At 41.7% G+C, this 23,447-nt stretch overlaps 1 protein-coding gene across 1 annotated transcript in view; it reads right to left on the bottom strand.

Moving 5' to 3' along the window:
* Positions 1 to 23,447, bottom strand: part of NTRK2 (neurotrophic receptor tyrosine kinase 2) — a 498,274-nt gene that overhangs the window by 83,314 nt on the left and 391,513 nt on the right. The window contains exon 14 of the mRNA XM_030193669.1: positions 9,964 to 10,094. Within this exon, the coding sequence (XP_030049529.1) occupies positions 9,964 to 10,094 (131 nt within the window). The remainder of the gene's footprint in view (positions 1 to 9,963; positions 10,095 to 23,447) is intronic.

Here is a 23,447-nt window from a genome sequence, read left to right as displayed (position 1 = left end):
GTCAGAACAATAAAAAGTGGTCACCCGGAGGCTTTAATATGTGCACATAAAGCTGTGATGGTTGCCTGTCAACCAGTCCAGGGCATATGGAAGAAACAAACAAACAAAAAGCCAAAATGAAAGAAAGGAAGAAACCTCAACAAATTCCCATCCAGCACAGTAGGTGAGAAGACCCTCCGCCCCCCTCCCCCCGATCTGCTTTGCTCAACTTGTTTTGTTTAGAAACCCTACTTAGTTGCATGATGCATTTAAAAAAAAAAAAAATTATGCTTATATGAAATAATACATTCCTAAAATAATATAAAGTTAAAAACATAGCAATATTACTAAAATAACGTAGGGGTCCTTTTACTAAGCGTGTAGGAAAATTCACTACCATGGTGCATGCTCAGGCGTCTTGTGGCAGTTTTGGCATCTGTGCACACTTCCCACACAATAAAAAATGCTTTTTAGCACTGGGGGTGTGTTTAGGGAGCGGAAAGTAGACATGCCCAGCGCTAATCAGCATAGCTGCATTGCCGCGCACCAACCGATTAGTGCAACAGGAGCCCTTACCGCCTAGTAAATAGGTGTCGGTATGGGCTCTTGTGCTAATTGGAAAAATAGTGCATAGCCATTAATTGAAGAACTAAAAAAATCAGACATTTTACAGCTGCACTAAAAGTGGCCTCAGCACGCGGGGAAATGTGTGCTTTAGTCATAGCGCAGGCCACCTTTTAGCACAGCAAAGTAAAAGGTGGTTCCATAATAGGAGTGGACTGATCATTCGGGCAACCAAGCAGTGCCCGAGGGCCCGGAAGTTCTAGGGAGCCCAGGGGCTCTGCCAGGTTGCCTGCCGCTGCTGCCGCACATTACGGTGGCGCCGGGCATAGTAGTGATAACGGGCAGGAAAGAGTTGGATTTTTCCTGCCTCTGCAGAGACCACTAGACCATCAGGGCCCTTCAAGGTAGGACTGGGGAGGGGCAGTAAAGGGCCCCAATGACCTTCACTGCCTGGGGGCCCCAACCACTGTCATTCCGCCCCACCCTGCAATGCATTATATCTTAGTTCAAGAAATACTTCAAAAACTACAGCCCACATTAACAAAGGAAATAGAGAAACAACAACAAGAAAAAGAGAAATATGGTATTATCTTTATTCAAGAGACCTAAAAGTTCAAACCAGAACTCAAATTACTGAATTCCATCCAGCTAATAACTCAAGATTACTGTCCATGTTCCTTTAAAAATTTCTCCAGATATGAAGAATTGTAAAATATATATTGAGTTGCCTGATAAGATTTACAGGGGAAATGTAGAAAAAAATTAGCTCCCATAGCCAAAATGCGATTCTTTAATGCCAAAAAAGCTTTTCTTTGACATAGAAGTATTGTTGCATAATGTGTTTAATGCATTTTTTGGTTTTTGTGGGAAGTTAACTTTTGCTCTTGAGAGATTTCTTTGAATAAGAGATGCAGTGTCAGCAGTGTATGTCCATTAGCAACTGGTATATTATCTCTACAACTAATGACATTCACTATTCACTGGCCTTCAAACCCTTCCCCCTCCAAAGCAGCCTGGTATTCCCAAGTTTTTTCAGTGGAATCTCAGTTTAAATCTTTATCGTTTGCACTGCTGTTCAGAGTGATGCTTTTTTACTGGACCAACCCCATGCCTCTGCAACTAGCCTTTCATTATTATGCTCCATTGTTGACTGACTAACTTAAAAAAGATACGATGTCTCGGAAGCTAGTCATCTGTAACACCATCTGTAACATATTTGTTGACCCATTTCTGCATATTCAGGAGGACTAGCATGGTAAACCCAATATTTTGTCCAGTCCAGATATGATATCGTTACTACTGAAATTATGACCATATATGATTCTTCAGGGAATTATTAGGGATGTGCACAGGCAAACCTTTTATGGTTCATTTTCAGATTTTTTCAGACATTTTCCCAATTTTCAAGCATTTTTTTTCAAACTCATATCAAACATTCATTTTAATAATTAAAAAAAGTGATGTTGCTTAGAACATTTTAATTAACATTTACCAGTTTCTGCTCATATAACATTCAAGATCCTTCTCCTAGCTTATAAATCCAGTTTCCCCTCAGCTCCTGCCTATCTCAGGAGCCACCTCATCCCCTATGCCCCCCTCTGGTGTCTCCGCTCAGCTAACAATAACATTTTGGTCCTACCCTCCCCATCCCAACTCCATTTCCCACCACTCTGCATTCTGCTATGTTGGTCCTAAGCTCTGGAATGACCTACCGTTACACATCAGGAATCAATCCTCTCTCCCTGCCTTTATACAAGCTCTGAAGTCCCATCTCTTTTCTGTCTGTTTCTCTGCTTCTGGCCAATTTTAATATGTCTATTACTGACTCTCTTCTTCTTATGTGACTGCTTTGTAAACCGCTTAGCTACCTTTTCTCATTATGTGACCAGTTTGTAAACCGCTTAGTTGATTATATATAGGCCGTTTAGTTGTATATCAAATGTACCAAAATAAATAAATTAATTAATATGTACAAATCAGGGGTTCAAATCTCACTGATGCTCCTTGTGACTTTGGGGAAGTTTCTTAATTCTCTTTTGCCCTCAGGCAGAAACTTAGGGGTCCTTTTACTAAGCTGCGGTAAGTATTAACATGTGCTTACCTCAGCTTAAAATGCCTTACCATGGTGCACGCTCAGGCATCCCCTAATTTTGGCATCTGTGTGTGTATATTTTTTAGTGCTGGGGACAGATTGGGGCAGAGAGTAGGTATATACTGCATTAATTGGTTAGCACTGCTACATTGTTGTGCGCTAACTAATTAGCACATGATTAGCGCATGAGCCCTCACGGCCTACAAAACAAGAAAATTAGCACGTGGCCATTATCAGAAAAATAGAAAAAGCTGACTTTTACTGGCAGCATTCAAAGTGGCCTCAGCATGTGGGAAAGACCCACGTTGGAGCTACTGCAGGCCACTGTCTAGCGCTGCTTGGTAAAAGGGACCCTTAGATTGTAAGCCCTTCATGGACAGGCAAATACCTACTGTATCTGAATGTAACTTGCCATAAACTACTACTTTCACCCCCCCCCCCCCTGTGAGTCAATATTTAAACTTCTTGGATGACATTTGTATAAACATATTCCTGGATATTCAGTGCTGAATGCTATCTGGATAGTAGAACGGAATAGATGAAAACAGAGGTTAATCCCTACACACCACAGGTCATGGATGATGAAAAGTTAGGAGAAAGCAGAAAGCCCACAGCAGAATGGTAAAATTCATTTTATTGAGAGACAGCCTGATGTGGCCATGTTTCAGCTAACACCTGCATCAAGGGCATACAAAATTCTATATCGGAGTTGATGATGTGCAGCTGCTCATGCCCGTTGAACCAGATCTACCCACATCTTTGAGTAAACTGACTGCTTATCTAACCGCAACTCAGGAATTTGCAAAGAAGAAACAACTCTGCCTGAACCCAAACAAAACACAGATTTTTTGGGTACCTAACCCAAATAGACAAATACCTGACTTCAAAAAAGCTTTTGGGAAGTATGAACTCACCCTAAAATCACAGGTCAAGATTATTGGGGTACTAATAGGCAGTGGCGTAGGAAGGAGGGGGCGGTGGGGCGGTCCGCTGGGGGGGGGGGTGTCGGCTCGCTGGTTCCCTGCTCTTTCTGCCCCGGAACAGGTTACTTCCTGTTCCGGGGCAGAGAAAGCAGGGAAGCAGCAGAGCCGATGCAGCTCCCAGTGACGTGCACTGGGGGCAGATCGGCCCTCCCGCCTGCCCCCCGCTGAAAGGTAGGGTGCGTTTCGGGGGGGGGGGAGCGCTCCAGAAGGGGGGTGCCGTGCCCTGCACCCGGAGGGAGGGTGCGCAGCGGCGACCCGCCCCGGGTGTCAGCCACCCTCGCTACGGCACTGCTAATAGATTCATCACTCACTCTGATCCTGCAAATTCAAACAACCTTTAAGAATTCTCTCTATCACCTGTTGCAGCTACGCAAACTCTCTTCATATATTGAAAAGACGAGTCTAACCACAGTGGTCCATGCCATGATAATGTCACAACTGGACTACTGTAATTCCCTGTACACTGGACAAACACAAAAGAGTTTTCACCAGCTCCAACTCATTCAGAATGCTGCAGCACGATTGATAGAATGCTGCAAGCAGTGTGATCATATCATAGGCTTACCACATGGCTCCAGATCATGGAGGTCAGATTGAGTCAGGCCTGTTTTATTTCTATTGCTTTCAATGGAACTAAAACCTGGATTAGCTCAATCTATCTTCAATGACCTGCAGCCCTCTGGTAACCCTACCACATCACACCCTTCCTGCAGAAACTACACTGACTATCAGTACATTATAGGGCTAATTTTAAAACTCTATGATTTTCAAGGTCCTCAGAAAAAATGGACCAGAGTACTTGAAGAATAAGTTAGCCCTCTATTCAAAAGCATGGATTAATGAGACAAAGCCAACATGGATTTAGTGAAGGGAAATCTTGCCTCACCAATCTACTACATTTCTTTGAAGGGGTGTACAAACATGTGGCTAAAGGTGAGCCGGTTGATATTGTGTAGCTGGATTTTCAGAAGGCTTTTGACAAAGTACCTCATGAAAGGCTCCAGAAGAAATTGGAGAGTCATGGAATAGGAGGTAGTGTCCTATTGTGGATTAAAAACTGGTTAAAAGATAGAAAACTGAGAGTTGGGTTAAGTGGTCGGCATTCTCATGGAGAAGGGTAGTTAGTGGGGTTCCCCAGGGGTCTGTGCTGGGACCGCTGCTTTTTAACATATTTATAAATGACCTAGAGACAGTAGTAACTAGTGAGGTAATTAAATTTGCTGATGACACAAAGTTATTCAAAGTAGTTAAATCACGGGAGGATTGTGAAAAATTACAAGAGGTCCTTACGAGACTGGGAGACTGGATGTCTAAATGGCAGATAACGTTTAATGTGAGCAAGTGCAAAGTGATGCATGTGGAAAAGAGGAACCCGAATTATAGCTACATCATGCAAGGTTCCACGTTAGGAGTCACCAACCAAGAAAGGGATCTAGGGGTCGTCGTTGATGATGTTGAAACCTTCTGCTCAGTGTGCTGCTGCAGCTAAGAAAGCAAATAGAATGTTAGGTATTATTAGGAAAGGGATGGAAAACAAAAATGAGTATGTTATAATGCCTTTGTATCGCTCCATGGTGTGACCGCACCGTGAATATTGTGTTAAATTCTGGTCGCCGCATCTCAAAAAAGATATAGTGGATTTAGAAAAGGTGCAGTGAAGGGCAACGAAAATGATAAAGGGGATGGGAAGACTTCCCTATGAGGAAAGGCTAAAGCAGCTGGGGCTCTTCAGCTTGGAGAAAAGATGGCTGAGGGGAGATATGATAGAGGTCTATAAAATAATGAGTGGAGTGGAACGGGTAGACGTGAAGCGTCTGTTTACGCTTTCCAAAAATACTAGGACTAGGGGGCATGCGATGAAGCTACAAAGTAGTAAATTTAAAACGAATCAGAGAAAATGTTTGTTCACTCAAGGTGTAATTCAACTCTGGAATCCGTTGCCAGAAAATGTGGTGAAAGTGGTTAGCTTAGCAGAGTTTTAAAAAAGGTTTGGACGGCTTCCTAAAGGAAAAGTCCATAGACCATTATTAAATTGGAGTTGGGGAAAATTGGAGTTCTGGGATAAGCAGCATCAGATGTTTTGTACTTTTGGGGGGATCTTGCCAGGTATTTGTGACCTGGATGGCCACTGTTGGAAACAGGATGCTGGGCTTGATGGACCTTTGGTCTGTCCCAGTGTGGCAATACTTATGTACTTATATACACCTTTGAGACCTCTAAGGTCCTTTCAAGGAGCATCACTATTTCTACGCTCATCAAAAGAAATTGTACGCTGTGATACTAGCTTGTGAGCCTTCTCAGGAGTAGCCCCATGCTCTGGATCTACATCTAAATCAAGACTACTTCTACTTCAGAAAGCAAGTGAAAGCCTGGCTCTTATTCCAAGCCTTTAATAAATGTGGTAACTGACCATACACTCACTCCACACCTGAACTACCTTGCTGCACACCCTATAACTTAGACCAGCTCCTCATATCATGTTTAAGTGTATATAGAACTTGCCTTGAGTGTAGCCACCCATTTATTTATCCCAGTTGACCTTGTAGTACCCATCTAGTCCCCTAGCTACGTAGTAAGGTGTCTCATTGTATTGGAGTAACAACATTAATATCATATCTATGTGATTTGAATGATCTAATGTGTGCTTATTAAGTGTTCCATTGTTAGTATACTGACATTGTATTATATCTTTGTTATTTGAAGTTTCTTCTATGCTGTTTATTATGGTATTATTTGTATGCTACTGGCATCATATTTCTGCCATGACTTCTCTACAGTACTGTTAACTGTTTATATTCCTGATACTGTTTCATGTTAATCCTATTTCTAGGCTTCAATTTGCCATTTCCAAGCTTACCTCATTGATCATATTTATGCCCATATTTGGTCATTTTGCTATTGTTATGCTGTTAACAAAATTGTAAGTTTTATGTTAAACTGTACCTGCTGTACACTACCTTCGGTGAATCTCTTCATAAAGTCTTTCAATAGTCACAGAAAAAAAGAAAAAAATGCGCTTCTCACAATCAAATTATGGAATATGTATCTTTCCTTTAAAGACAGTGAACATGACCTGTCGTACTTTCTCCTGCATAGAACTCCGAATTTTATTTCAGAGCTTGTAACTATTTAGAATTCCTCATTATTTTTCTTTTTCTCTATAATCTAATAAGCCTTTTCTGCATATTGCTCAGGATCTACTGCTAATATGCATGGGAACCTTGTCTGCCATTTTCAAATGAATAGTATTCCTGATGCTAGGCAAGGTAAAGATTATATTAAAGCATCTTTTTCTAGTGACAAATTTTAAACTTCTCAAATCCATATTTAACAAGATGGTTGGAGGTGGAAATCAAGGAGATGAAATCCATTTGCTTTTGCAATGTTATGAAATTTCTAACTTCCGAATAGTGTTTGGAATATCATACCTGATAAATATTGATTGAGCTTGACGGTGTCCTTGACATGTAATTATTGCAATATAGAATGCTAGTCCAGCATTAATGCATATTCTTGTCCATTAATTGTGAAAAAAATCAATGTCAGCTGTAATTGATGGCCATTAGGTATGAGTTACTATTTCTATGGGTTGCTTTATCCTAAATGTCTGGCACATATTACAAGTTCTTCCACCTCTCTTTATATTTGCATTCATGTGCAGCAAAAAACACCATCATTTCCATATCGGATGCCTTTATGCCGCTTGTTTATCATTTGTTCTCATATAAACAACAAAAAAACTTCTTGTGATTCCTCATCCCTTTCTCTAAAACTAGCTACTACCACTGCTTAATGTTTTTTATAGCATTACTAGGCATAAAGCAGTGCTCAGCAGATACATAAAATAACTAGACCCTGCTCCACTTAACCCTCCATTGCCTCAGGTACAAACTTAGATTGTGAGCCCTCCAGGGACAGAGAAATATCCAGAGTACCTGAATGTAACTCACCTTGAGCTACTACTGAAAAAAGTGTCATCGTTTGAGAGGGTCAGGATGTGGATAAGCCAGGGGTTCTGGATTTAAAAGCAATCTCCAAGAGGTTGGTCTTTAAAGAACCTTGAATTTGAATTTTTACAACTCATTAAAAAAAACCACACAACAATACATATCTAAACAAATGGCAATAATATAATGCAATATAATACAAAAAAAGCTATGCACCTTGGGACCCTTTTATTATGGCCCGGGAGGGCTAACGCGCGGGTAGCATGCACAAATCGGCACTACCGCCAGGCTAGCGCATGCATCCAGCGGTAATTCTGAGTTTGGCGTGTGCCAAGTCCCATGGTAGAAAATAATTTTCTATTTTCTACCGTGGGGGAGTTCCCACTGGTAATCAGCAGTTGGCATGTGCTGTATGGTTACCTTCCGGGTAACATGTGAGCCCTTACCGCTAGGTCAGTGGGTGGTGGTAAGGGCTCAGGCTATAAATAGGCATGTGTTAGTTTTAATTTCAGTGCATGCCCATTTCCTGGCCCATTAAAAACGCCCTTTTCCCAGCGGCAGTAAAACAATTGCCCAATGCGCACTCAAAACATGCACCCACACTACCACAGGCCATGTTTTACAGCAGCTTAGTAAAAGGACCCCCTTCATTTTAAAGAAAACTTCCACCCTGTAGTAAATATTGAGTATTACTAGACACATTTTACAACATGTTCAAACCTTTGCATCATGTATACAAAGAAATGAGAAGGGTGCACATATGTGGGTCACAGTCTTTGCCAACATTCTGCATTTTATAACACCTTTCCACAGTAAAATAATTTTTAAAATAAAAAGAATTTTAGAAATATGACTCAGAGAATCACCATATAGAGTTGTATTGAAGGGGGAGGTGTGTGTTTATAGATTAAAAAAAAAAAACCAAGGTTGGCAGCTGAGGAGATAAAGAGGATGATGGTGTTTTCCACAAAGAGCTATGCTATATGAAAGGAAAGAAGTAGGTTTGGAGAAGATAAGTCCTGACCATGCTGGAGTGTGATGGGATGGATGTCCCATCACTAGCACCCAGGAAATTCAGGAGGGAGGACCCAGAAACCTGAAAATTAACTCAGTAGGAGAGAGGGAGAGGAAAAGCCAGGAGGGACCAGAGAATCACAAAATTAAAACTTCAGCAAGGAGCTCTCAACCAGAATGCACAAGCCAAACCACAAGGTATAGAACTGTGGTTCTGGTGTTTTGATATGTTAGGTTTTTGTTGAAACTGGGAATTATAACCTGTCGAAATGACCTGCCAGCAGGAGGTCGTATCACTGGGAAGGAAGTTAGAGCCTAGGAGGTTCAAGAGAGGTGGCAAGTAGGCTTGCAAGCCTGACCTTTTTCTTTTATTTGGTTGGATTTTTTTTTCTCTCACTGAGTTAAAGTTGATGATTGTTGAATATATTTAGAGACTATTGATGTGAACTGATTAAGCCTGAGTGCTGAGGACATGTATGAAGCCTTATTAAAATAAGGAGGACTGGTACTTTCAGCCTGCACAAAGAGGCCTATCCTGGAGTCTGGATGAGATTCCAGACTGATTCAAACCCTATTTTGTTGTATGAGATGAACAATTCAAAGAGAACCAGCTGCTAACCAGAGAGGACCTCAATAAGGAGCAACAACCAGTCACCCAGAAAGAAAGGATCCAGTGACAGTTACTGCCTCACATGGGCTTTGCATACTTAAAAAGTTTTAAAGCGTATCGAAAATGTTATGAAACAAATGTGTGAAACAAACAAAAAAATCCAAAAATTGAGGGAAAAGACCAAACTGAAAATGTTTTCCCTGTGAACATCCCTAGTTCCTGATATAGTTATACAACCTATTCTGCACAAAAAATGTCAAAGAAATTTAATTTCTACACACTGAGATCTGTTACTACCCGAACAAGCTCTTTTCTTCTTATTTATCATGTTATTTTACCTCAGAAATATACTTAATGCCTCCTCTTTCGCATGGGAATAATATCAGCCTCTCAACCACAGATGGGGGTGTGTCAAGGGCAGTTTGACATAAGCATAAAGATGTGTGAGTACAAATCCACATGCATTTTTAATGATAGAAATATGTCTCTTCTCATATTTCTGATAGTTTATGGAGGATTTTGCCTCTTTATGAAATGGTCAGGTTTTTTTTTCTTCTCCTCTTGCAGTATAAAACTCATCTCCTATTTTACAGTACACAAGGGGATGAGCTGCTGTGTCCTCTTGAGATTCCATTATCCTTAGCGACCTATGCGCGCACGCATATATCAGGATTTATACCAGTCCCACGACACAGCCAAACATTTATCTTTAAAGAAAAACGCAGTGCTTGGTTGTCACCATGAATTAGTAATGGAAATTGTAGATCACATTACCTTTACTGCCACCAGGATCTTGTCCTGCTCAGGATAGAGGTTATAGCACTCAGCCAGGAAAACTTTGCCAAAGGCCCCTTCTCCAAGTTCTCTCTTCAGAACAATGTTATGTCGCTTGATGTGCTGAACAACTATTAAAAATAAAAAAATGAAAACGGTTATCAAGAAGGAAGGTTCTTAGAAGAGTCTATTTTACTGCATAATTCCAAGTACCAAGAATCTCTCAACATCTTGGAAGACCCTCTAGATATGGACAAGTTTTTATCAGAAGTTGGAATGGAATGTTTTATTTAACCTCCTCTAACTTTTCAATTGAAATGAGGAGAGAATGAAACATTTGCATGCTGTTTCCAGCTGTATTTTCCCTACGCTAACTTAAATTATTGAACACAATAGATTGTATTCTTTTCCTGGAAACCATGCTTAGATTGTTCAGGAAAGATTTGTGCTCACAGCCAGCACAAGCAGGTGCACAACGGAGGCATCTGCACAGAACAGCAGCAGTGAGGAGAGAAAAATAATACATCCCGACAGCCACACAAGCCCAACGAAATGTCAAAATTGCTGTTTGTGCAAAGAAAAGATGCAAAAGCAAACAGCCTCATCAAGTACTGGATTTTTACCATGGGCTTGTTTATTTTTGTGTTCCAAGGTTTGGGACCCTTTTGCTAGGCAGCATTAAGCAGCTAGCGCAAGTGTTAACACACTATGAACTAGATTCTAGAAATGGCATCCAAAGATAGGCGCTGAGATGATGTGTGCTAAGCTAGTATTCTGTAAAGGGCACTCTGTGCAGAACATCCTTTACAGAATACTAGCTTAGCATGAATTCCGAGCCTAACATTGGGTGCAAGCATTTATGCCTGCCAAAGGCTGGTGTAAATGCTGACGTCCAACTAATGGAAGTTAGGTGCACAAATGCAGGTATTCTAAAACACTGTACCTTAAATCTGAGAATGCCCTGACCCGCCTATGCTCCTCCCATGGTCACACCCCTTTGGAACTGCATGCTATAAAATTTAGGTAGGCATGTTCAGAATAGGGCGTAGGGCAGACCCACGTGTATCTCCTAATTACTGCCAGTTAAGTGCTTCTTAACACCAACTATTGTTAGTGCGTAATTAGCTAATTAGTTTGCATGTGGATCTGTGATCTGCGCCCAAATTTGCATTACGAACTTTGGGTGGCCTATACATAATTCAGTGGTATAGACATAGGTGCTAACATGTCGTTAGAATCAGGGGTACCAAGCACAGTACAAATTACCCCTCCCTAGACATAAAGAAGGACCTTGCACAATATTGGGGGGGGGGGGTGCTCAACACCCACAGAGCTGGCTCCTAGTAGTAAGGAATCATGCAAAAGACTACTGCTCATTAAAATTTGCCAGTTTGGTAAAAAAAACATGTTAGCTGCTTAATGTGGATAGAGGCAGGTCATGGGCATGGCATGGATGGTGATAGGTTGTAAGCACCAATGATAGCTAGCATGCAGGTTGGTATAACATGCTATCTGTAATGACTGCCAATTTGTCCCTATATGACTGGGTGCCCTTGGCAGTAGTACCATAAGACTACTTCTAGGGGATAGTTGCCATTTTGAACCCAAGAACCAACAGGATGGGAGTGGAGGGACAACTTATGCCCTCTACACTGGACTATCAGAGAACTCTTAGGCGAGTCTCAGGGTGTAGGGGTTTCAGATGGGGGGTAGAGGGGTTCTGCTTAAGGGGTTTCTTTTCAGGAAGTATTAGAAGAGATTTCTTCTTGGGTGGCGGGCATCATAGGGGTGGTTTTGCTTTCGGTTTTGCTTTCAGGAGCGATCAATGGAGAATTCTACTCATGAGGATTGGGAAGGGGTGCACTACCTCTGTATATTTTTTTCACTGGGGCCATATTACATGTATCTATAGGTACACTGGGACCCGCATTACATGTATCAGTAGGTAGAGCAGATGTGTCTGTGCTATCTGCCAATCTATGTAATATGGGCACATGTTTGCAGACATTGGACACCCCCTGCATTTACTTCACAAACCTTGCATTTTCCATACTTTAAGTTTTGCAAAAAAGGCACAGTAACTGTAAAAACATACTGCACTTTATTAAAAGGGCCCCTTTTCGTTTTATTTGTGAACGTGGTTTGACTGGGTGTGAGGTCCATAGTCAGATGATGTGTCTGGGTAATTTCAGGAGTTAACGGGACAATTTTTTGATTTTTAAATTCTGGCCTCCCCCCTCCCCCGCCCCATTGACTGAATAAGGTTTGTCTAGCCAATTCATTGGCCAGACAAATTGACCCAGATAAGTAGAGGTGGCCCATGGTTTTTGTTTAGCTGGACAGACTAATTAAGTCAGGCCACAAAAATAGGAGGTCTAAAGTTATCTAGGTAAGTTTAAGAAATTATATTTAGCAGCAGGACTTAAGTGGTTAAGTTCACTGAAATATATCCAATTAAATTTATTTACTGAATATCTGTCTCCTTGTACCTATAGCTTTCAGCTTTGGACCCATGGTTTAAGGAGCAAAATGATTTCTCCTGCAAAGAGAACATGGAGAAAACCTGCTAAATGATTGGCTTTCCTTCCTCTCTTCATTATGAGATTGAGGAGAAAGTGACAGTGGATAACCACAGGGGAGTGCTGGAAACCACAAAGAAGGGATAGGCAAATAAGGAAAGAGAGGAAAGGGTCAAAGGTTGCATAAGGAAGACAACATTAAAAGGCTGGGAGGGTTAAGAGAAAAGGGGGAAAAAGTACTGGGGGGGGGGGGGGGAGGAGGAGTTAAGGGCAGAGTGTTGGATAGGAATGAAAAGATAGGGAAAGCCGGGACAGAGTGATAGAGGAATAAGGTTAGCTCTTAGGATTATTTTAGAAAAAAAAATCTTCCATCTAGACTAGCAAATATGTTGACTTCCTATAGACGGTCAATTAAGCCTGGTTTAGGCAACCAGAGAAAGCTAAAAATGTGTTTAAGGGGGTGTTTTGTGGCATATACTGTGTTTGCTCTATTTTTTAAATGTATTATTTTGCTATGTATTCAGTATTTTAATATGTAATTTTCTATTTTGACTGTTCTGATATGTTGTATACAAATCTGCACTGGACTTTCTTGGTATAGTCAGACTAAAAATGAACACATGGAACAGAATTGAACTAAATTGTAGGTGTGATGGTGATAAAAGCAAAGTACAAATGCCCATGTTTTGAACAAGTGTTGACTGAGCCTTCATTCTACTGTCTGCAGCCAAGGTCACAGCTGCTAATCAATCTCTTTAATGTTTAATGATGCAGCAATTGTTCTCTCAAAAATCAGGTTACAAACTGAAGCCTTTTAAAATGTTTTATTATATGCTTCTTGGTTTTTGTAAGTTGATTTAGGAAACCCCCATCGGAAACATGGCACACAAACTTAAACAAATACAACTTCAGAGCCTGCCTGGAATCTGATAATTCTTTTTTATATTGATGTTGTTGTGTTGTCTTGGTTGGATCCCTGTTTCACAGAGATGTAGAGTTCAGATGTGTATGACATTCCCATACTATTCTTTCCCTTTGCAATAATTACGGGGCCCTTTTAGTATGCAGTAGCAAAATCTGGGCTTAGCATGTACTAATGTGGGACTTTCCAGCATGTTGCCAGATTCACCACGGTAGCATAGCAATGATTTTTTCAATTTGTTGTTTGCAGGTCACATGCTAATTCTTTTCAATGACATGCAGGACTTGTAAAAAAAAAATGATAACGTGGGAGCACTTACTGCTCCCGTGTTAAGTCTGTATTATCCAGTTACCCCTGTATTCTGTATATGATGCTATATATGCTGTATATGATGGCCAGATTTGCGTACCCAAATTTGTATGTGTTCCCTAGATGTGAACCTAAGAACATAAGAGTAGCCATACTGGGTCAGACCAGTGGTCCATATAGCCCAGTATCCTGTTTTTCAAACAGTGGCCAAGCCAGATCACAAGTACCTGGCAGAAACCCAAATTGTGGCAACAGTCCATACTACAAATCCCAGGGCAAGCAGTTGCTTTCCATGTCTGTCTCAATAGCAAACTATGGACTTTTCCTCCAGGAATTTGTCCAAACCTTTTTTAAACCCAGATACACTAACCACTGTTACCACATCCTCCGGCAAACAGTTCCAGAGCTTAACTGTTCGTTGAGTGAAAAAATATTTCCTCCTATTTGTTTTAAAAGTATTTCCATGTAACTTCCTCGAGTTGTCCCCTAGTCTTTGTACTTTTGGAACGAGTAAAAAATCGATTTACTTCTACTTGCTCTACACCACTCAGGATTTTGTAGACCTCAATCATATCTCCCCTCATCCGTGTGCACAAATTAATTGAGTAATAAGCCCATAACTATCAATAATTGGGGGATAATGACCAATTATTGAAGTTAACCGGCACTCATTAAAATTTGCATGCACATCTGGATGCACGCTGTTGTATAAGGCATAGCACCTAAGTTTACTGACATGTAACTCAAAGTGAGCATAACCATTGATGTGAAAGGGCATTCCAAAAAGCTGCAAGCATTGTTATAGAATATGACCTGAGCACGCCTAACATAGATACCAGCAGTCTTGCGTCTAAAGTTAGGTGTGGGAATCAGCGCTAAGAGTGATTCTACAAAGGGCACACAGCCTTTATAGAATCATGCTGAGCTCCAACTGTTTCCAGCGCTGAATTTTGAGCGACATTTATAGAATTCTCTTCTTAGTGCACGTTAATCAGAATGTGCTAACTGGATAACGCTTCCACACCCATTCCCCACACAGGACACGCTCCCTCCCGAAACATGTTTAAGAAAAATGTAATAGCACGCAATTAGTGCATGCTGACAGGCAAATTACCAAAAAACACTTTAACACATTTTGCAGTAAGCCTTTTTTTCCCCATGTTACGCACACATTAGCACTTAATATGGCTTAGTAAAAGGGCCCTTATATTTACAGCAGAGTTGAGTATTCCTTGATCCAACATAGAAAATGGCCTAGCATCTATAGTAAATGATTTACACATTTACATATCTTAGACAAAGTAGAAAAGTGACCACAAAAGCCAGAAGGATGCCCGGGTGCATAGGGTGTGGAATGGTCAGCAGAAGAAAAGGAGAAGACAGTTTCTAACTGTGTACAGTTCTGGAGACCGCACTGACTTCATCCTGTTTATATTGTTTTGAAACAGGATGGAGTCAGTCCAGAGGGCGGCTACTAAAATGGTTTATGGTCTTTGTCATAAAGTGTATGGGGACACACTTAAAGATCTCAGTATGTATACTTTGAAAGAAAGGAGATATGATACAGCTGTTTAAATACCTTCATGACATAAATGCACAGGAAGCGAGTCTCTTTCAATTGAAAAGAAGCTCTGGAATGAGGGAGCATAGGATGAGGGTGAAAAGGGATAAATTTAGGATTAATCTAAGGAAATATATCTTTACAGAAAGGCTGGTAGATGCATGGAATGACCATCCAGCAGAGCTGATGGAGATAAGGACTGTATCTGAATTCAAGAAAGCTTGGGACAAGTACAGAGGAAGGTCTGGGGGAGAGGAAAGGATTGTAGAGCTGAATTGATATGGATGGGCATTATCGAGTGCTTTGAAAATGTTGCCCAACCTGCAATAAAATGGAAAGTATAGGGCCTGGGAAGACAGGAACCTAGACCAAATGCTCTGCAGAACATTAGTTCCTTACATCAAGTATTCACTATCACCCATGCTGTTCCCACTGCCAAATTATAATTTTGAATATATCAAGACGTCTGGGACAAGATGTGACAAATCAGATTTGGCAGGATAAAGGAATAATAAAAGGGCTAAACAATCCTGCTGATCCCATAAACGTCAAAACCATGCAAGAGAGAGGACGTGCTGGAACCAATCATCAGTGAGCCGTAATCCATTAAAACAATATTGCTGGGAAACAAGGGAATGACACAAGCAATTAAACAACAGAGTTTTCCTTTAAATTTACAAGTGGTCACCTTTCAGTAAAGATTGAAGGAAATGGACTCGCACACCAGCATACCATGCTGCTGGGGGAAAGTCAAGATGGTAGATTCCCTGAAAACAGAGCCAGAAGATGCTAATAATAGAAATCACAGAAACAGTTTTTGTATATCCGGATTCTTATTGTTCAGAGAAGACAAACCCCCCAATATTCAGCCAGCGGCGGTCAGTGTTTTTTAAAATGCTGATCGTTACCGACTAAATAATTCCCTGATATTCAGTGCTGGGCCATGTCCAAGCACTGGCACTGAATATCAGGGGATAATTCTGGGCAGACAGGCTGCTGGAGCTTATACAGGCCTGGCTGATATTCAGCCAAGCCCGCATAATAAAGTTATACGGGCCCCGGCTGAATATTGGGCTGGGACCTGCATCACAAAAAGTTTCTTTTCTCCCTCTCGTGACCCCCCGACAGCAGCCCCCCTCCCCGGGGTGCCCCTCCCAAGCAACATCTCCGCTCTGCCCCACCCATGCAGCTCCCCCAACAACATCCCCCTCCAGCAGCAGTCCCATCCCACCCTCTCCTTCTGGTCAGGATAGGACCCCCCTACCTGATCTTCCTGGTGGTCCAGTGGGGCATCAGGGGCAGGAGCTAATCTCTCGCTCTTGCCCCTAGTAGCAGCTTCTTGAAAATGGCTACTGCAACCTTTCATGGCATCCTTAAGGTACTGCAAGTACTGGTACAGGTCATAGCAGCCATTTTCAAGAAGCTGCCACTAGAGGGAGGGGTGAGGGGGATTCGCTCCTGCTCCTGACACATCTTTGGACCACCAGGAAGGTCAGGTAGGCCCCAGGGGAGGGTCCTATCCTGACTGGGAGGTGGGGGTGGGATCAAGCTGCTGTTGGGGGGGGGGGGGATGTTGTTGGAGTGCTGCCCGGGAGGACTGCCTGGGGGGAGGGGAGTAGTGGAGCAGAGATGCTGTTGTGGAGGGAGGCCAAGGGGGATGTCAGGAGCTGTGGTAGGAGGAAAAAAAAAACTTTTTTATATGTGGGTCCCAACCCTATATTCAGCCAGGGTTCACATAAAGATATGCGGGTGAATTTAGGACAGCCTTTGAGCTGTCCTAACTTCACCCACTTAACTTATGCAGGCCCCGGATGAATATTGCCAGCACCCGCATAAGCCCTGGCTCCTCCCTGGCACCTCCCCTTGGCCTGCCCCTGACTGGCCCACTTTTATGGGGCCGATCAGAAGCAATATTGAGCAGCACTTCCCGCTTTAGTGCCACTTGGGCAGCGACAGGTGATTTAATGTAATAAGACCCTGATTCTGAGAGATTTGATTGATGAACTTGATGTAGAGCTTTAATTACTGAAACTTGGCTGTCTGATAAAGACAGCCCTTTTTTAGTCTCTTTATGTCTTCCGGGTTATAAAATGTGACATGCTTCCAGAAATCATAAAAAAAGTGGAGGATTAGGTATAGCTTATAAAAGTTTCATAAATCTAAAATTGTTAGAGGCCATAAAGATCTGAACCTACATTTGGAAAATATGCAAGATTTGTCAGTAGGTAATTTCATATATTTTTTAGATTCATTACATTATTAATATAAGGTTGATGATATTACTCATGAGAAGGGTCATTCACTTGATTTAATTGCTTATTTTTTAGTATGACTCTGGATTTTTTACTATCACAAATAGACTGGACTACTGTTGCTTGCTCTGATCATTATTTGGCTAGTTTTACAATGTATTTAAAATTTAACCAAAAAAGCAAGTCAAATGTTAATAAGGAAAAGTTGAATTATAATCCTAGCGGAAGATAGATACTGATTGTTTCTGGTTTTATATCACAAATCATTTAGGGACCTTTTTACTAAAGTGCGTAGGTGCCTATGCACATCCAACGCATGTCAATTTGGAACTAACGCCTGGCTACCGTGTGCTCCGGGCGGTAATTCCATTACACGTGTCTGATACGCACAGCAGAAAATATTTTTTATTTTCTACTGCATGGTGCTAAGTGGGTGGTAATCAGCAGTGTACATGCGCTGATGATTACCACCCCTGTTGTGTGAGACCTTACTGCTAAGTCAATGGGTGGTAGTAAGGTCTCAGGCCCAAAATGGATGCATACAAATTTTTATTTTGCCACACATCCATTTTCTGCTAAAAAAGGCCTTTTTTGCAGGTGCGCTGAAAAATGGACCTGCGCGTGTCCAGTACACGTGGCTACAACAGCACAGGCCATTTTTTGGCACAACTTAGTAAAAGGAACCCTTAGATTTTACTTTTGCAGACTCAACCCAGATGTTAACAAATTGGGATAATATTGTACACTAGCCGTTGAGCCCGTAAAAATGGGCTAGTATAGGAAAGGAGGGGGGGTTGAAAGCCCCTTCCCGTCGCTGCTACAAGGCCCCCCCACCGCCGAGCTCGCCCCCCCGAGTCGCCACCACCCCTCCATCCGGCCCGGGCCCTCGCTCCGCTATTGAAACAGCGAGGGAACGCAGCACACAGCTCTGCTGAGCTGCCGTCGGCCTTCCTTCTTCTTGTCTGCCTTTGTCCCGCCCTCGTGTGATGTAACGTCGTCGAGGGCGGGACACAGGCAGAGAAGAAGAAGGAAGGACGGCAGCTCAGCAGAGCTCTGTGCTGCGTTCCCTCGCTGTTTCAATAGAGGAGCGAGGGCCCGGCCGGGTGGAGGGTGGGAGGAGCGTTAGTGACGGCGGTTTTGTCCCTCGCAAATGCGCAGTAGAGACCCTCTCTGTTCCGCTCCATCATAACGTACTGACGCGGGGGTGGGGCAGAGAGGGTCTCTACTGCGCATTTGTGAGTGAGTACGACACTCGCCATTTATATGTTTGATAGTGCTTTAAACCAATTTAGTATAGAAAAGCCAAGAAGTATTCCCCATGGTAATAAATCTCCTTGGTTTAATGATATGTTAAGAGACTTACGTAGGGCGTGTAGACGCTTAGAAAGAGTCTGGCGTAAAACTAAAAATACTGATCATAAATTTAAATGGAGAAAGTTGATCAAATTATATAAATTAACAGTTATTGAATCCAAGAAGGAATATTATCAGATTAATAGGATCCGGGCAATTAGACAGTAAGGTCTTATTTAACATTTTTAGATCCTTGACTTATTTTCGAAAGAGATCGCCGGCGATCTTCTGACACAAATCAGGAGATCGTCAGTGATCTCTCAATCCCGGCCAAATTGGTATTATCGAAAGCTGATTTTAGCTGTCCCCAATTGCTTTTTCGTTGCGGCGCCAGCCAACCTTCAAGGGGGCGTGTTGGTAGGGTAGTGAAGGCGGGAGGGGCGGGGTTAAGAGAGGGCTGGCTTCACCTTATTATGAAAAAAAAAGGCCGGCTCGAACGAGCATTTCGCCGGCCGGACTTGGCCCATGTATTTTTAGGACCAAGTCCAAAAAAAGAGCCCCAACTGACCAGATCACCACCGGAGGGAAGCGGGGTTCACCTCCCCTTACTCCCCCAGTGGTAACCAACCCCCTCCCACACACATACAAAAAAAATAAAACATTTTTTGCCAGCCTGTATGCCAGCCTCAAATGTCATACCCAGCTCCCTGACAGCAGTATGCAGGTCCCTGGAGCAGTTTTTAGTGGGTGCACTGCACTTCAGGCACGTGGACCCAGGTCCATCCCCCCCCCCTACCTGTTACACTTGTGGTGGTTAATGTTGAGCCCTCCAAAACCCCTCAAAACCTACTGTATTCACATGTAGGTGCCCCCATTCACCCCTTAGGGCTATGGTAATGGTGTAGACTTGTGGGCAGTGGGTTTTGGGGAGCTCAGCACACAAGGGAAGGGTGCTATGCACCTGGAAGCTAATTTTGTTTTTTTAAAAAAAATTTTTAAGTGCCCCCTAGGGTGCTCGGTTGGTGTCCTGGCATGTCAGGGTGGCCAGTGAACTACAAATGCTGGCTCCTCCCACGGCCAAATGCCTTGCATTTCGCTGGGTTTGAGATGGCCGGGTCCGGTTTCCATTATGGCTGAAATTCGGAGCCGGCCATCTCATCTAAATTTGGCAATCCGCCAGCGATCCTGTTGCAAACCCGGCAAGCAATTTGGCCGGCGCCAAGCGTATTTCAAAAATATGCTTGGCTCCGCCTGCTAGCAAAGCTGGCCCCAAAGATGGCTGGCGCTGTTCGATTATGCCCCTCTAATTCACAACCAGTTACACAAATTTCAGAGGATAAACAGCCTACAATGGAGGAATTTGCAATGTATTTTAGAACCATGATTGAAAATATTAGAATAGTACTGTTGCCATTAGGCCCTAAATACTGAATGAAGTTGAGCAACAGTTGCTTGGTATTAAAGCTGACCTAGTTTGGTATGAATTCAGTCCAGTTTCTACTAAAGAGGTTCATGCTATACTAAAAAAGTTAGCCAGTAAGTTTTGCGTTCTTGACCATTGTCCTTCCCAGTCAGTCCCATTTCAATTAGTTGATTGGATTACATTATTAGTTAATTCTTTATTAAGAGAAGGCAATTTTCCTCAGGAACTTGGGAAAAATTTTTTGACTCCTATACCAAAGTCATAAGGAATGGATTTGACTGAAGTGGCTAGTTTTCAACCTGTTGGTAACAGGCAATATCGTGTGAGAAAAAAACAGAAAATGTTCATAGTATTGGAGCTCAGTTTATGGCGTCCCTCAAGGTTCGCCTTTGTCGTCGATGTTATTTAATGTTTTTATGAGTTCTCTAGGTAATCTCTTAACATCCTCATTATTTTTTGCTGCTTCTTATGCGCATGTTATTTTTGTTTTGGTACCATTGCTAAATGGTACTACAGAAATAGATGATTTAATTTCAGACTGTATTTCTGAGACATATCACTATTTGTTAATGCTTAATACTGCTAAGACTAAATTGTTCTATTTTTGATACATCTTTAAGCAGAGTACCACAAAATCTGTTTCTCAACACTGGGGAATCTCTCCTTTTTGATACATCTTCTAGAGTGCAAGGTTTTATTCTAGACACACAATTAACTTTGAAACATCAACTTGCTAATCTATCCAAAAGAGTCTTTGCGAAATTATGACAGTTTGGAGCAATAAGATCCTCTTTTTATTTGATACAATTTAGATTGTTGGTCCAATAATACCTCAACTAGATTATTGCAGTTCTATGTATGCTGGGATTAATCAGATTCTTGTAAAAATACTTCAATTATTGCCGAACTGTGCTGCGAAGATTCCTTTAGCTGCATGAAATATGTACATGTGACACCTTTGCTTAGAGATCTTCATTGGCTGCCTGTCTCTGCAAGGGAATCTGTGATTCTCTAAAGGTTGCTTAGCGCCAAGCAACATTTATAGAATTGTTGCTTAGCGTGGATCTTAATGACGCCTAACTTTGGGTGCCATTTACTGAATCTGGCCCTCGGTCTCTGATAGTTACCTATTTATTTTACTATCACTGAGTAGCATGTGGACTGGCCCAGTAACTCAGTGGCAGTGCTGTCCACTGTCATATGGAGGACCTGGGCTCAATTAACAGACCAAGACTCCTTGCCCGTGTATTTTTATTTATTGTGTTTGTATCCCACAATCATCCAAGTTGGGAACTCAGTTCTATGTGGTTTACATAAGATAAGCAGATATATAACTAGTACAGGTCAAGTACGCATGATAAGACAGTGAACAGTGGAGTTTTGGTTACAAGAATAGAGGGAAGATCTGGTTTAGAGTAAATTGTTCCTAGGTCACGTCAATCAACAGACATTTTTTGTATACGAAAGTTTCCAATTTTTATGAAAGCTTTTGTAGGTGATGTCATGTAATATGTCTTTGTGCAAAGCATTCCACCACTCGGCTGCATTGTATGGAAACCCAGTGGTATGGGCTGATGTACCAGCAAGAGCTGTTGTTTGTGACTCCTGACTTAGAACTGTTACTATGATGGCTGGACTGAGATGGGAACGATATAGAGTGAGTGTAGAAGGAGGAGGAGAGAAGAGGAGGAATACCTGAGTAGTTGTAAATAAAGGTTCCTAGTGCTGTATCCCTGCAGAAACTGGTTCCAATTTTGCTGTATACCTAAAATGAGCAGTAGGAAACTGCCAAACCAAAAAGAAATGACTTGAGTAGTGTGAAGGGAGTATTTTAACTTGTGTATAATTCTAAGAACAATCTTCTCAGAAAAATGTTGGCTTTTGTGTGTGGAATTATGTGGATTTTTTTCTTAGCATCATCCAAGGATACGTAAAATGACTGTTAGCTTAAATCATTTCTATAACACGTGTGTTGATAAAATGAATGTTATGTCACATACTGTTATGGGATCTAAGTATATATATTTTTATTTTTTATTTTTATTTGTTACATTTGTATCCCACATTTCCCACCTATTTTAGGCTCAATGTGGCTTACATAGTACGAGAGAGGCGTTTGCAGATTCCAGTGTAAACAAATACAAAGTGATGTTGTGGTAAGATAAAGTTCATGTGGTATAGCCACATTAGGGAATCGTACAATGGAAGAGTTGTGTTATGTCCATTACGTACTTTAGTTTTGTTGAGTTGCAGAGATCAGGCATTCATGTAGGATTGGTAGGGTATGCCTTTTTAAACAGGTTAGTTTTTAGGTTTTTTTTTTCGGAAGTTTAGGTGGTCGTACATAGTTTTCAAGGCTTTTGGTAATGCGTTCCACAGTTGTGTGCTTATGTAGGAGAAGCTGGATGCATAAGTTGATTTGTATTTGAGTCCTTTGCAGCTTGGTACTTTCCTAACAGGGTGTCTATTTGATACTGTATGTCCCAAAAGGTGCCTGCTTTATGCCTATTCTACAAAGGATGCTAATCTTCAAAGAACTTTCCACATCTGGTTCAATTAGCAAACCATTTTATATATGTGTTTTGAAGGACTATCATACATAAGGTCTTGAGGAGGTTCACAAAACTGAATCCTCTATTCATGCCATGAAATTGTAATCATAGGCTCATCAATTCTGTGCATTTAATATAGACATTTTCAACACACCGTAATGTGTCCACACAAGTGATCTATATAGTACATCATGCCCAAAGATGATTTTTAAGGAGAATAGTCCCCAGAATTGAGTCACAGACACAATCGCATTTCGAGCAGTGCTCTGCTTTAGGGTAAATGTTTCTGATCAAAGCCAGAAAAAATTCCCGTCTTTGTCCGTGACTGTTCAGTATAATTTCTCTACAAAGGAAACATAACTGCCTGTGTGCCTTTACAAAATAAACTCTCAGAACAAGTTCTCATGGCATGCAAATTCTCTCCCACAAATTCAACCATATTGAAGACAGTGTAAGGGTGTGCATATGCTCTATTATCCTAAGTGCCCTGTTAAAAAATTATACTCTACTTGTATATATGCATAATTTATAAAATACACCATACATCATGACTCCAACTCACCTCTACCCAACTACACTCCTGGGAATACCCAAGCACTGAACACCCCCATCAAGGGAAAGGATGTAGTAGAGCTATCTGGTTTAACAAGCAT

The sequence above is a fragment of the Microcaecilia unicolor genome, chromosome 2 (genome assembly GCF_901765095.1).
Source record: "Microcaecilia unicolor chromosome 2, aMicUni1.1, whole genome shotgun sequence".
Lineage (NCBI taxonomy): Eukaryota > Metazoa > Chordata > Amphibia > Gymnophiona > Siphonopidae > Microcaecilia > Microcaecilia unicolor.
The sequence above is the reverse complement of the archived record's forward strand: the minus strand, read 5'-3'. Positions and strand labels throughout refer to the sequence as shown.